This window comes from Nyctibius grandis, chromosome 5 (genome assembly GCF_013368605.1).
Source record: "Nyctibius grandis isolate bNycGra1 chromosome 5, bNycGra1.pri, whole genome shotgun sequence".
In the NCBI taxonomy this organism is placed as follows: domain Eukaryota; kingdom Metazoa; phylum Chordata; class Aves; order Nyctibiiformes; family Nyctibiidae; genus Nyctibius; species Nyctibius grandis.
In genome coordinates this window covers 78180730-78195056 of record NC_090662.1, presented here as the reverse complement: position 1 = coordinate 78195056, position 14327 = coordinate 78180730, and the positions used below count along the sequence as shown (strand labels likewise).

The window sequence follows — 14327 nt, the reverse complement described above, 5'->3', positions numbered from 1 at the left end:
CCTTTGCTAACATTTCCATTACCTGGCGTATGCTGGTTTGAAAATGAGTCATGTAACTTTTCAAATTTGAGTATCTAGAATTTACATATGGTTAAAAGATTGTCTTGTTGCATGTTTATTAGATTACATACCACCTCCTTTCTTCCTTACAGTTGCTAAAGTACTTTAAAGACAGTCATATTGACTGAATATTTTGGCAGTTTCTGGAAACCAATTTCTTTAAAAACAAAACAAACCCCAAAGAACAACAAAACTCATGGAGCGAGTTCTCAGTTTTCTTATGTTGTGTAGTCATTGAATACTGAAAGATATGTTTCTGAGGTTCAACTAAATGTCTGCAGTATTGGTATGTGCAACTTTTGGTAGCTGTACATAAGTTTTACTTAAATAAGTTAGGAAATAAAATTAGTATTTCCATATGGCCTTAGATGTAAGATGTTGGAATAGTATATGTAATTACTTATTTTCTACAGTAGTTTGGCTCTGGAAGAATAAAATGTGAGGGAGAGCTTTCTGCTGTGACCTTTAAGAAATCATCTTGAAAGCACATGAGAGTTGTTTTTCTTCCTCTCTGTATGTTAATGCACTACTGGTGAACTGCTATGTGTAGAGAAGCAGGACAAGTGTTTCGTGTGATAGGAGACATTCATGCTCATGGAGTCAACAGTGAATTGCTATCAACTTCAGCATTATGTAGAAATTTACCTGTTGATCCTAATTTTAGTTACACTTTTGGAATTAACACTGACTTACGTTTTGTTTATTTTTGAAGTCTGTGTTCCCCAACAGGTGTGGAAATGCACCTCCTTCTGGTGAATTGGTGATCTGCAAATACAGTGATTAAAAGTGTTTTTGGAAGGGGAAAATTGCTAAGAAAACTGCTAAAACTCCTACAGCTTGGCAGAATGCTATGCATGCCATCTGAGACAGCGTTTATTACGGGCATATTGGGTGTCAATGGATATCCATTAATGTATCCCTCCACTCATTCTTTAAGCAACGTAACCCTTTCTAATAGTTATCCATTTACACTGAGCTAAAAGCAGTGTAAGTACTGGAAATACTTTGTCTATTTGGAATTAAATTTAGTAGTTGTTGGTTTTTGTTTCACAGGAAAAGAAGATTTCTTTTTTTTGGAACAGATTCTGTTCTTTCATAAATAAAGTTGTTTTCCACTGAGAATGATAGGTTAATTTTATTGGGTGTTTGTCACATGTATTTTAGAATGCATTTGACATATTCTGTCATGTGCTGGTTTGCTGTGTATTGGCAAAAGTAAATTGGTTGATGTCTGCAAATATAGTAGTTTTCAGTTTATTTTTCCCCAGGCTGTGTATTCAGCATTACACAGGCTGTACATCCCTGTGTTCTAGCTCTGACATTATAGTTGACAGAAATTCCTGCCTTGTAGAATACAGTTTCCTGTCTCTTACAGTTGTGCTTGAGCAACCATATGTGGGGCTGGGATTTAAGCAGAACACTGAAATTTGGACACACAAAAACAGTCCTAAACTTTCTATCTGAATGTTGCTTTTAACCGAAAAAGTTCAGTGATACAGTTTACAGTGTATGCAGTATAATTTAAAGGGTCATTGAATTGTATCATCAAAGACATAGGTAGTTGAGAATGGAAATTTAGTTTTCGTTTCTTGCGTTTTTTATTTTTAACAGCCAAAACCTACGTGTAGGGGAACCATGCTGCAAGTAGCTTGCAACATTCCACAAAAGTATGTCAAAGAATTATTGTATGGTCTTTTGCTCAGAGCCCTGCTGACGTATCATCTCTTAATTTCTGGATACAAATAACATCCGATTAGTAAATGTTACTCATGTTTATTTTTTCAATGGTATATTTCATGTCTAATGTCTACATTCTGAAGCTCAAAAGTCTAGGACTCATATGGAATGTTGATTTAACAGTTCATGTTCATCCATGTGGTTTTATTTTCAGAATTTCTGATCCCCCAGTGATTTTAATAATTGTTTGAGCTTCATTACTAAGATAAAGATAGAGATTTTTTCTTACATGAGCAAGATTGTAGGTTGTTACTGATCTCGACTTCTATTAACAAACTGCATGGTTTTGTGAATTCTTACATACAAACCTATGATAGAATATTCTTAATATTGTGAAGTCAAGGGTTCAGAAATTATCAGATTTTTTTTTTAAGTACATTTCTGCTAATAACTTACGTCTGCATCTTATTTCAGCCTTCTTGGGCGTATGGCTTTTGATATACCTGTAATTGAGCACATGCTGCTTTTCTTTGTAGCATTGCAGCTTTAATCAATGAACAATACCAGTTTTATTTGGAAATTCATCAGGACTATCAGACTCCTGCCTTGTTTATTGAAGAAGATAGAGATATTGCATCAGGGCAGGATACTGTGGAAGAACATTTTTTGTCATTATCAGAATGGCTCGTCCCTGTGGACTTGAATGTCCATTAAGCTGTTGGAGTCTAGTCAGGTAGTTTTATCAGAGGCAAATTTTGTTTCAGAGGTTCTGAACTGTTCCATTATGATAACTAAGCCATGGTAAGCAGGAAATGGTTGAGGGGTCATCTTCATAAGCAATCTGAGCTGAACTGAAATGCTAATGCAATTTCACCGTTATATATACAAGAGGAATGAATTAAAAGAGCTTGAATTACAGACATAGCACATGTAATTCTAGGAGTGTCTAATTTATGAATCTTTAACACTGATGAAAGTGAAAGGAAGGGTTTGTAAAAAAGGTTTGATACCTTGGAGAGTTGCCGCCTTTTCTTGTCTTCTGCAAGATCATGTATTTAGTTGAATAATTTTAAACCACAGCGTTCAGAGTTGGTCACCAGTTGTTGCTCCTCACTTCCTAGGCTTTATTTCGACAACTTAAGAGGGTGAGGTTTTTTGTTTCTGTTTTTTCTTCCCCCTCAAAATGTTAAGCATTCATTACTATAACTGGAATCACTGAAAGCTCAATTTGATTGTAGAAGGTTCCACAGAAAACAGTATTATGTGAAAAATGAACTTTTATATCTAATATTGGATACCCCAAAATATGTGAATATCTTAAGCTTTAATCTCTTTGAGTCTCCATTCCTCATCTGTATCCAGACTCAGTTTCTGTTTTTACTTTTGTGGTAAATTATTTATATGTGAACTATGCCTATACTATGGTGATCATCACCAAAGGATGAATGCTAACACCACAAGGATCAGTGTCATGCTAGGCTTTTCCTTGTGAGTTGACAGTTTTAGTAAGATAAACAGCTTGTCTGCTCAGTCAGAATTGCCTGGTGCATTATTTTAGTTGGTTTTCCATCTGTTGGGAACTGATTTCAAACTGAAATTCAGGGTATTAAATGATAACATAAACCAGAGACTTTACTGGTACTTTAGAAGCAAAAAGATAATTTTCTCTGTCATCTCACTGTCATTTAAACCAAGTAGGTAATGGTTATAGGAAGCTGCCTTTGTAAGCAGACATTTGGAAGGGGAGGAGGGTTTCACAGATATCTTATGGTACCTAAAGAAAGCCTAAAAAGCCCCATTTCCAGTTCTGGAGAAGAGTTTACTGTTAAAGGCGCAGTTTCTCCCAGTCCTTTGTTTTGTCCTGGTTACCTAAATTGGCTCCTGTTCTGTTTGCTGAAGTATTGTCCTCTAGGCTTTTTCATCCAAGTTTCCGTTTCCTACTCAGCTGTTCCCCCCCGACCCCCAATATCTAAATCTACTATTGCTGCAAGTAGCATCCTGATATTTTTCTGTCTCATGGTCTGTTTTCTTTCTTTTTGTTAGATGAGGTTTGCATGTTCCTCTGTGTTAACCTGAAGCCCTGAATCTGGGAGATAAAGAAGATGGGACACAGAGTGCCTGGATTCAAGGATTAGTGTGTCCTTCTGAATACCTTTAGGCCAATGTATACACTTATTTGTGCTATGTATACATACTTGTGCAGCATTTAACATTGATATTGAGAGGCTGAGCCTTGTTCCGGGCTAGTGTCTCTTTTACATTTTACCGGATTTGTAATGGTAATGTGAGCTGCTTTTTCTAAAGCAATTGGATGTACGTTTTTGTCTACTGTGAAGGCATACCTGTAGCTGACCATATCAGAGTTTGCAGGACTTTACTGTTAAATTAAAAATGTGTGCAAAGCTTTCTCTTCTCCTTTCTTTTTATTTAGTCTATGTCTTAATCTTTCATCAAAGTGCTCAAGTTTCTGTTGTTCTGTGTTGATAATGATGATCCACTGTTCGGGATTTTTATGGCATATAACTGGAAATTGCTATGGAAGAGCTCTCACTCCAGTATCAGTTACACTTCAGTTTTATTAGCTAGACATTTATTTCCTTTGTTATCTTTTGATCTCTTATAAAATGTAAAACTGCTTTTATCATGTGTGTTGGTAAGCTGTTTGTATATGTCTTCTAAGACAGTTGAGGATTTTTTTACCTTTAAAATTTATAAAGCTTAGGAAATTGTAAGTACAATTTTACAGTTGACTTAAACTGATTAAAGATAGCTGAAAGGTTAAGTGAATGGAAAGAGACAAAAGTTAAAACTGCTGCTTTTGATGACAGTTTTCTTGGGAAAACTCTGTGTAAGTTAGAAGTCTGAATTTAGTGTGACTGTACAGTTTTGAATTTCCTTAAGTTGATAGTACTCAAAAATACAGGAACTTTGTATGGAATTATTCTTCAGTGCAGTTAGATTGTAAGAGGTACATAACCCTACATTAGTATGACTATACTTGTTAATAGTGTGATGGGTTTTGCTAGTTATAGATTTCAGAAACAGAATTAATTTTTGAGTGCTGCTTCATATTGTGTATGTGTTTTCTGTTTCTATTTCTTGCTTTAGTATCTGAAGTGCATATATCTCCTGATGTTCTTCTGGAGCACTCTGTGCCTTCTGCCTGCCTGGTTCCTTCAGACTCATTCAGTTTATCAGGTGATAAAAGTGGACAACAGCTATTCAAACAGCCAACAATGTTATAAACCCAGCTGTTCTTGAAGAACAGGTAAAACCACAACTTTTGTGTTTCAGTATGGGAACTTGATGTATTAAATATCTTAGCATTGTATCTTTTCTGTGCAAATTTAGATTGAATTATGTTTTAAGAGCAAAAGATCCTTGGATTTCTGTGATACAGACTTCGAAGTAAAATAATTTTAAAATTGTTTAAATCCTGTAACTGGGAGACACCATGCTCTTTGGTACGGACTGCAAGAAGATAAGTGTGTTAAAGATTCATTAAAAAGTTAAAGGCATGCTGATAGTGCTAGGCATGAAAGTAGGAAACAATAGCAGGAAGGTTCTCTAAAAAAATATTGTTACTGTTAAAGCTGTAAAGATTACGGCTGTACATGTATGTCATACTTGTATGTTTTCTCAAATGGTTTTAGGATTAGAGAATTAATGTTTAATATTTACTTAATTATAATTAAATTAATTTTAGAGTTTTTTTATTTTATTGTATTTTACTTTATTTCCCCCCCCCATTACTTTTAAAGTCGATTTTTAATTTTTTTTTTTTGTGATCTGACGTAGTCCTGGATGTGTGATCTTGATCTCTCTTTGTGGCTGCAACACTGCTGAGAATCGATCTTAGCTTCTTTTTGATGGGTGAAACTGTTTAGTTTTTAACTAAACGGTTAGGTGAGCAAGGAAGGGAAAAGAGTTTGTGCCTTGAGATTAGCACAAGAATGCTAGATTGCTGTGGACAAGAATTAAATAGGTGATTGCTGTGGACAAGAATTAAATAGGTGTACCTCCCAAGTGAATTTTTATTGGCATTGATTGCAGTGACACCTATTTTAACAAGTTCATTGATTGTAAAGTTCCTGTTTTCAGGATGCATAGTAGTACATACTTGAATTAGAAAGTGCTCTTGCCTTTCTCTGAACCAGCCAGTATTTTGGGCTAGTTTGCAACCCTCCCCTTTTCAGCACTTACTTGGTTTATTATTCTTCAAGTAGTCTCATCAAGTCTAAGGGCTACTCATGGTGAACGCTGAATTTGACGATTAAGTCAGATTTCCATAATCAGACCATTTAAAAGCATTTTTCTAGAGCTTTTAAAAAACCTGTACAAAATACTTGTTTTGATTAAACTGGTCCTTGTTGGTTTTCCTTTGAAAAAACATCCAGCAGCATCCGTATGTTTATACTTCCAGAAAGACTGTGGCTAGTACAGCTCCAATAGTTCGGTCTTAGTTATGAATTAATTACTGTTTTGTATTTGTTCCCAGCCTAATGTTCTGGGAAAGGCCTATAAAAAGTGAAGAAGAGCTGTGCCCAGATGCAAATGATACTGAAGAAATTTTCTTAGAAATCCAAAAGTTGTGGGCTTTTTTTTTCTTGAGAGGGGGGAGTGTTTATTTTCTTTTTTGACTGATGCCAGCCAGGGTAATTTTCTGTGTTGAAAGCTCTTCATCTGCCTCTCTGACAATGTTTTGATAAGTAAATTTCTGTTACTGGCAGGATGATCTAAATATGCTTTTCTTCAGCCACAACAGATTCTACCCTTTTTGATTTTGGCTAACAGTGAAATGTGAATAACCTGTATCCTTTCTTTTTTGAGCTAGGCCAGCAACTTTAGCTTGTGTGTTCTCTGGAATGGGCGCTTTGGATATTGCAGAATACTAAGGCTTAGGTGTATTTTTTAAAACTAAAAAGTCATTTGGTTAGGTAATCTTACTAAGAATGAGAAATACACTTTGTTACTTCTGAATAATTAAGTGTGCAAATTCTAGTTGTAGGCCATGTTTCAGTCTTTCTCATCTTGTTCTGGTCAGCTACTGAGACCTATGGTTTCATAAACTCTCTTTTTAATGCAGGAAGTAATACAAACTAAAGAATACAACATTGTCAACTGTTACTAAAGGGAGAAAGGGAGTTAAGAGGAGGTCCTTTAACATTATTTTGAAATAGAGATCAGACTTTGCACTTTTGCATAAAACTAAAGGAAAATGGTGGGCATAAAACTATAATAAAATGTTCTTACACCTGTTAGAGTAGGATGTTAGGAGAACTGTATTGCTCTATAATTGTGTCTCCAGAGCCTCTTGAGGTTTCATGTTAAAAAAACTTCAACATTTCAGGTTCCAACACTACGATTTTTGGCAGTGCCAGACTCTAATCTTGAGTAGTACTCAGAAGTAGAATTAGCACATGTAGCTTCTCTTGTCTTGTCTTACAGAAGGGGAATTCAGAGCACAAGCTGCAGTTTTCTTTCTGGCTTTTTTTGTCTACTGGATCTTATGTATCCATGTACAGTCCAGATTTCAGCTATTTTTTGTTTGTTTCTTTTTTTACATCCTTTGAGAGATACTTACTTATTGAAGAGTCAGTCTATTATTCGAGTGTCTGTGTGGAGTAAAAGGTGTTAAGGGAACGGACTAAATCAGATCAGTCAAACCTCTCTTAATAAACACATTGAGATGTTCCTTTCACCACCTCCCCCAAATCTCAAGTGCTCTTGGCTTTCAAATTGTTGTTGAAAAAGTGGCAGCTGACATTAATTTGCCAGCTTTTTCCCTTGAAGTTCCTTTTGCTGCAATATAAACAAGTTTTTGCCCCCTTTTTTTTTAAGATGGAAAAAAAAGCTTTGGCTTTTTTTAATTATACCACAAAATATTTTAAACCTCACCTAATTTATTTTTGTGCTTTTCTGAAAACATGGGCTTATTATCAGTGTTTCATCTGTTTCGGGTTGTGTATTCTAGAAGCCTTGGTTTCAGTTTTTGTACTTCTACAGATCACTGAAATAACATTAACTAAATATTGTAGACATGTCCCAATTACTCTGTTGGTGTAGCCTCAAGATAAGATATTTATTTTAGCACAAAAAATTTGTGTTCCCTTTCCATGGCTACTGTTAGCAGTCTGCATTGGGTGAAAACATGGAGTGACTAATCCAAGAAGAGTTTATTTCCCTGTAAGCCTGATGCTTTGAGACAGATTATTCAGTTTCACTTCTGTCTCTTTTCACCTCTACTGAGTATTTTGACCCCATTGGAAGCTGAGGTATCTGTGCCATCCTCCTCCTTAAAGCCTTCTCCTAAAGTATTCTTGAAAAGCAGTCAAGGAGATCAGAAGCGTTGATGTGAATCCATCTAGAATTACTAGCTACTGTTCCATTGTTGGAGCTTTCTTTTTGGCTAGCACATCCTACATGTGAGAGTGTGCATGGCCAATTTCAGAGAAATGTGGTTTCAAAAAAGTAACTTTAGTATTTACAGTTCTTAAGTTCTGTAATGTCATCTGGAAATGAAATTTGACTTGACTGGAATGTTAAATTCCCTTTACTATTTCTTTTACCATTTTGTTTCTTATATGAATTAGATTCAAGCAGATATTCCAGTTGCCTCTTTGAATGTAATTGAAGACAAGACTTCAGTTTCATCAAGCATTGCTTTGGTTGATGCCAAAACACAGAGAACAAATGAACCGAAGAGCCACCTTCAACAAGCTGTTGCAAATCTAGAAATCAAGCTTTGCACTGCTGAAGAAGAAAAATTAAAAATTAAAAAGGTATGAATAGATTTTTAATGAAAATGGCATTTATATAGGATTTAAATATAGTTGGGGTGAAAGATTTATAATGCATGTTTTGTAGAAATTAGCCAAATTCCAGAGAAATTGGCCCAATTTAGCCAAAATATTTTTTTTTTTTTCCATTTCTGGTGTCTACTTTAGGCTGAATTTTTCTAAAGATTCAGGAAAAAAAATATTTTTTTCCGGCGGGGGAAGCGGGGGGGAAGGCAAGTTTTCTTAGCATGGAGCCGTGTGGTTAGAAGATATAGTAGTTCCACCATGTTTTGGGAATGTGTGGTCTCTGAAGTTTAAAGTGTCTTTGGCTATCTTTATGACCATCACACAAACACTTCTTTTTTTTTTTTTCCTGGGAGCTCAGGTAACTAAATTCTTACTATTCCTTCTGACCTGAATATGGTAGAGTACCAAGCAGGGCTATGCCTGTAGCTACGTGTCTGAGTTAGTGAAAGGTCACTGAGGCATGGGAGAGTAAGTTTAATTTCTGCTGTTCCTAATACTGTTCCTTGATAGCTATCAAGGTGTGCTAGCGAAGGAGGAAATGGCTTGTTGGAAATGAAAATGAGGATGAGTAACTAAAGCCAAAGCTGATGAGGTCTGGAATGGATTGATTTTGCTAGGAATTAAGTGTATAGAGGAGGGCTGGAAGGGGGGAAGCATGAATACAGACTATAAGAGGAGATAGGTTGAGAGCTAGGCTCTGAACTGAAGAAGTGTTGCACAATCAGTTTCAGTCTCTACAGTTGAATCAAAGGCTTTGAATCTCAAGAACTGTTTTTATTATTCTGTCCAAAAGCAGGATTGAACTAAGCAGACCTGCTCTTCTGTCCTCCTCATGACCCTCTCAGTTGTGCCTTTGTTTGAATAGCTGTACAGTGATCTGGCAGGTCAGTTGTTTCTATGCTGGCTTCCTGCGTGACTGCAGAAATAGTTGTTCTTGAGCAACTGAAAGGGTGCCAACAGCTTATGTATAGTAGGAATGAGTTTGGTAGGAGTAACAGCTGCATTAAGAAAAAATAAAAATCTTAAGCTCTTCGTGTAGCAAATGATTTTGAGGTTTATTGTCAGTAGTGTCATTCTCCTTCCTCTATATTAGTTCATATTGGGTGGGCTTCTAGACTGGCTCTCTGATCAAAGAATATTTTAAAATTTTATTCATTTTGGAGAGGTAGGTAGAGGTCATTAGGGCTGTAGGTAGTGGGATTTCTGCCTTTTTAGTGAAACCATTTTCTAGAAGTACATTGAACGTCCTGCTTTTCAAATGTAGAAAGACAGAACAAGCTATGAAAAATATGGAAATAATTAGAATAGAATAGTTCCAGTTGGAAGGGACTTACAACAATCATCTAGTCCAACTGCTTGACCACTTCAGGGCTGGCCAAAAGTTAAAGCAAATTATTAAGGGCAGCGTCCAAATGCCTCTTAAACACTGACAGGCTTGGGGTATCGAGCACCTCTCTAGGAAGCTTGTTCCAGTGTTTGACCACCCTCTTGGTAAAGAAATGTTTCCTAATGTCAAGTGTGAACCTCCCCTGACACAGCTTTGAGCCTTTCCCACGTGTCCTATCACTGGATCCCAGGGAGAATAGATCAGTACCTCCCTCTCCACTTCCCCTCCTCAGGAAGCTGTAGAGAGCAATGAGGCCACCCCTCAATCTCCTTTTCTCCTAACTAGACAAACCCAGTGACCTTGGCTGCTTCTCATAGGACATACCTTCCAATACATGTCTTTGATTTTAAACACCTGACATGTCTTGAAAATATTTTCTCAATTTAAAGACTCCAGTCAGAGTTTGCTTGCACAATCCTTTACATCTGTGTACGTTATGATAGCAAATGTCATAGTCTTCAGAAATGAAATTAGTTGGAATGATTAACTGAACCTGTATTTTCACAATTTGCAAAGTTTGTAACTTCACGTATTTTATTTTGTAAACTTTATAGGAATTAGAAAGTCTACTGGAAAAACATAGTATTCTAGAAATTGATTTCTTGAAGGAAAAGAAAGAAAAAGTAATTTCACATCAAGATCATTACAAGACGCTCCAGGTAATTTCTTTCTTGTAGTATCTTACTTTTTTTCCAGGAGGGTTTTGCATAGAATATATTTATGTCCAACAAATATTCTGTTAAGTATTTACAGGCCTGCTCGAAAGCCTTTTGAATTTAAAGAATTTCTAAGGTCTTTAGATCAGAGCCTGACTTTTGACATTAGTGGTAATATAGGTTTAATAGCGCACTTGTGTGAGTACATTATTGTAACTCTTGTCACTCATCCTTATTATGATCTATTTCATAGAACAGATGAAAAGAAAAACACTTTGCACAATAGATGTGTGTTTAACAGTGACACCATGTTCGAGAGTAGCTGTGGCCAATTGTTTGTAAAGTATTAGCTATCTTGAATATGGAATAGTTTGTGTTGCATACTAAAAATCTGTGAAGTGTAATTAGATGCTAGACAATGGAATTAAAATTGCTTACATTGCAAAAATCAACATCGTTCATTAAATACATGTGTGGTCTCACATACAAGACAAATTTTTAATTGAAGTTTTCAGTCTTCTTCCAGTGTTGCAGCAGGACAAACTAAATATTATAGACTTAGAACATTTCAAAAGTTTCATGTTGGTAATTCAGCTTCTCTTAAATTTTTTGCTGCTGTGGATGGTTTTTAAGTGCTATTGCATTGTTTCCCATTTGTACTTAAGGGTTGCAGTAATAATATGTATTGAATTCCTGTCTGCAGTACTTCCTAGAACTTATGGTAATATAGTCATCTAATCTTTTTTTTTTTTCTTGTTTATATGTGTAACATCCTACTCAATGAAAGAAATGTTTGCTTAGCTATGTTATAAAAATAAGTTTTGCTTAAAAACTTTCTGATTTATGGAGTATCATACTGGCTAAAGTTAATGGTCATCATAAACTCTTGACAATAGAATTAGTGGGTTTAATTTTTTGATACTTTCATGATGATCTTCAAGCAGAAGTACTTAAGTAGTGGAAATATTACTGAGGTTTGCAAGTATCAGTCTATCTGTATCATACCTCTTAGAGTCAGGTATTACAGTTTTCAAGAATGGCAATTAAAGGGTCATAACCTTTAACTTACTTTGTAGAAGAACTCACATACTTCCACTTATTGTCTTCTGGATATACCCAGAATCAAATCAGAGAAGAAAAGCAAGTCATGCTTCTAAGAGCTGACAGTTAAAATTACTTTCATGAAACTTGAATATTGGATGCCTTCTGTTAGTACAGTTTTTAATGCCAATTCCTTTTGTCTTTCTCCTTTGGCTCCTACAACACTAGGGTCAACACCTGTGGCCACGCATTGAATAAATCTGGCAGCTACACAGTACAGATGTCCGTTGTGCTAGCATTTCTTTTTCCAGTAGAAACAGCTGGTTATTAGTGCTGTTGACTTGAAAAGCTTAAAAGCAGACTATAGTGGTGACTCTGGCATGGCTTTAGGAACTCTCAGGTTAAGACTTCCAACGGAGCTGATTCTCGCATCCTAAGTTGTAGGTGTGCATTGACTTAATTCCTCTTAAATTAAATTTCTATGTTAATATTTGAGTATACTGTATTAAACAAATGCCTCGTGACATGATTCTGATTGCTTTTTACATGAACATGCATTATTTCATGCATCTTTATATTTACTAATTCACTGACTTCTGGCACTTGTGACATAGGAAATTATCAAAAGCTGGTTGGGAGGTAATAGAGCCAGTCAAATAGTCAGATATTTAGATTATAGACTTTTTTTTTTGTGAAGTTACTGTGTGCTTAGTTCTGAGAGAAGATTTCATTCATCTTTGTCAACTAAGCCAGTAATTTTTTTTTGTCTTTTTCTATTGATTTCTGCCTCGGTCAAGAGTGATAGTTATGTTAAAACAGTTTTGTTGTCACAGAATTGTTTCAATAAAATATGCTTTCAGATTTTTTGATATAAAAATATTTTGAAAGACAAGGTAGGAACATAAAGCATATTGCAGATATTTTCTCTGAGTTGCATTAGCATGCTGATAAAGTGGAAGTGTTCAGGACTAGTCACAAACTTTCTTCATCGTAGGTGTGAGAAAAGCCTTGTACTTAATTTGGTGGTAGTGAAAATGGAAGAATTAAAGGGGAGTGATAATCACTGTTCCTCATCAAGGGGGAGCAGAATTTCAAGTCTTCGGTATAGTGTTAGCATTTGACCAATGGATAACAGTGGAGTGTTGCCACATTTGTGCTTGTGTAAAAGAGAAAAGTAAAAAGTTCTGTGTTTCGACTAAATAATATTAGCTTTAAAAAAATCCAGATTGAACAGAGTGTGTAGTATTTTCACATTCTTAATGTTCTTTCCATATGTTACTACAACAATGAGAGACAGTAAAGGGGCAAGAGTGGGTTCATAAATAGGCTAAACAAATTGCTATTAACTGGTATTATAGAGTTGTTTGGATATTTAACGCAATGGTTTCTTTGAGATCTTGTATTTATACAAGCTGATAAAATTAGAGTTATGATTCCCACATTCCCACTTCGGTGTTTGTAGTATTTAAGAGGCAGAATAACATACTGTAATTCTAACTTCTTTGCATACAAAATGTAGCTGAGTTAAAATTGCTGTGGGAAGTGTAATTTTAGTTTTCTTGACTTGTGTGCAGTGTGGCAACCATAAAGTTGCATAAATGCAATGTTAGCATTATAATTCCTTGCTTATTTAACAGGAGGAACAGGTACAAATGTATGATTGATTTTTATATCTTTTTTTGTCGGTATGCCAGTCTTTTTTTTTCCCTTTTTTTGATCACATAGTCATATATGTTCATCTTAACACCTCAGCTCTTCTCTATGTGTGGGTTGCCGCATATTTTCAAGACATTTAGTGCTAGTAGGTAATACATGTTTTTGACTATAATGTGGAGTTAGTGGCCATTTTAATCCTATAAATGTAAAATTTTATTGCGGCCCCATTGCAATATGTTGTAGAAATGAATAAATGCTGCATTTTAAAACTACCAAACCTCAATTTGTAATATAATGAAAAACCATGAATGGCAAAATTAATACTCTTGTTTAGTAGGTGATATTCTCTTATTTGTAAATCCGAGAGGAAACATTTAATTTGAGAAAGGAAAACAGTGCCTGGGTTCTAGTGCTTTGAGTAGGAACTTAATTCTTTGGACAGATTGTTTAGCTGATAAGACTTCTGATGTTTGGTCTATCTACAGACAACTGTTTTTGATGATTCATTAAGAACTGGATCATACTTTTCCTCTGCTATTTCTTGATTTACCACACAGTCACATTTGAAGTATACTGCATTGCTGCTGGAAAATTCTAGTTGCGGTTATACACATTTTTTTCCCATCATATTTCTAGGAAGTTAAGCAGGCTGTTTTTTTAAAGAACAATATAGTTACCATGGTGTGATCCTTCTTTTTTGAAATAGACTCTTTTTTTTCTTTTGGCAGTTGACATCTATTCTTCTAGCTTAACAAATATGTACTTGTTTGAAAGCACCAAAAATGTGTTTCTTTTGGATCCTTTGTTTCTGTTCCACCTTTTTTTAGGGGAATGTCTTTTAAATTTTTATTGAAAAAGTGACTTTAATGTGCTTATTTTATTTAGCAGTATTCCTGTTGTGGCAAAAAGTCATGATTAAAAATGAATTAGCTTAGTACTATAATTTCATTTTGAATTATATTTTTGTGTATAAAAAAGTGGGTCAGATAGACTCCGTGTTTAAATTATGTTTTAGAAAAGTAAGAGAGGAAGCTTACACTGAAG

The 14327-nt window shown here is 35.2% G+C and overlaps 1 protein-coding gene across 1 annotated transcript in view; it reads left to right on the top strand.

Annotated features, from left to right (window-relative positions):
* The window catches only part of CCDC91 (coiled-coil domain containing 91), a 160425-nt gene that overhangs the window by 35119 nt on the left and 110979 nt on the right, over positions 1-14327 (top strand). Inside the window, 4 exon segments of the mRNA XM_068401709.1 lie at positions 4846-4946; positions 4949-5005; positions 8331-8519; positions 10485-10589. Coding sequence (XP_068257810.1) covers positions 4846-4946; positions 4949-5005; positions 8331-8519; positions 10485-10589 — 452 coding nt within the window.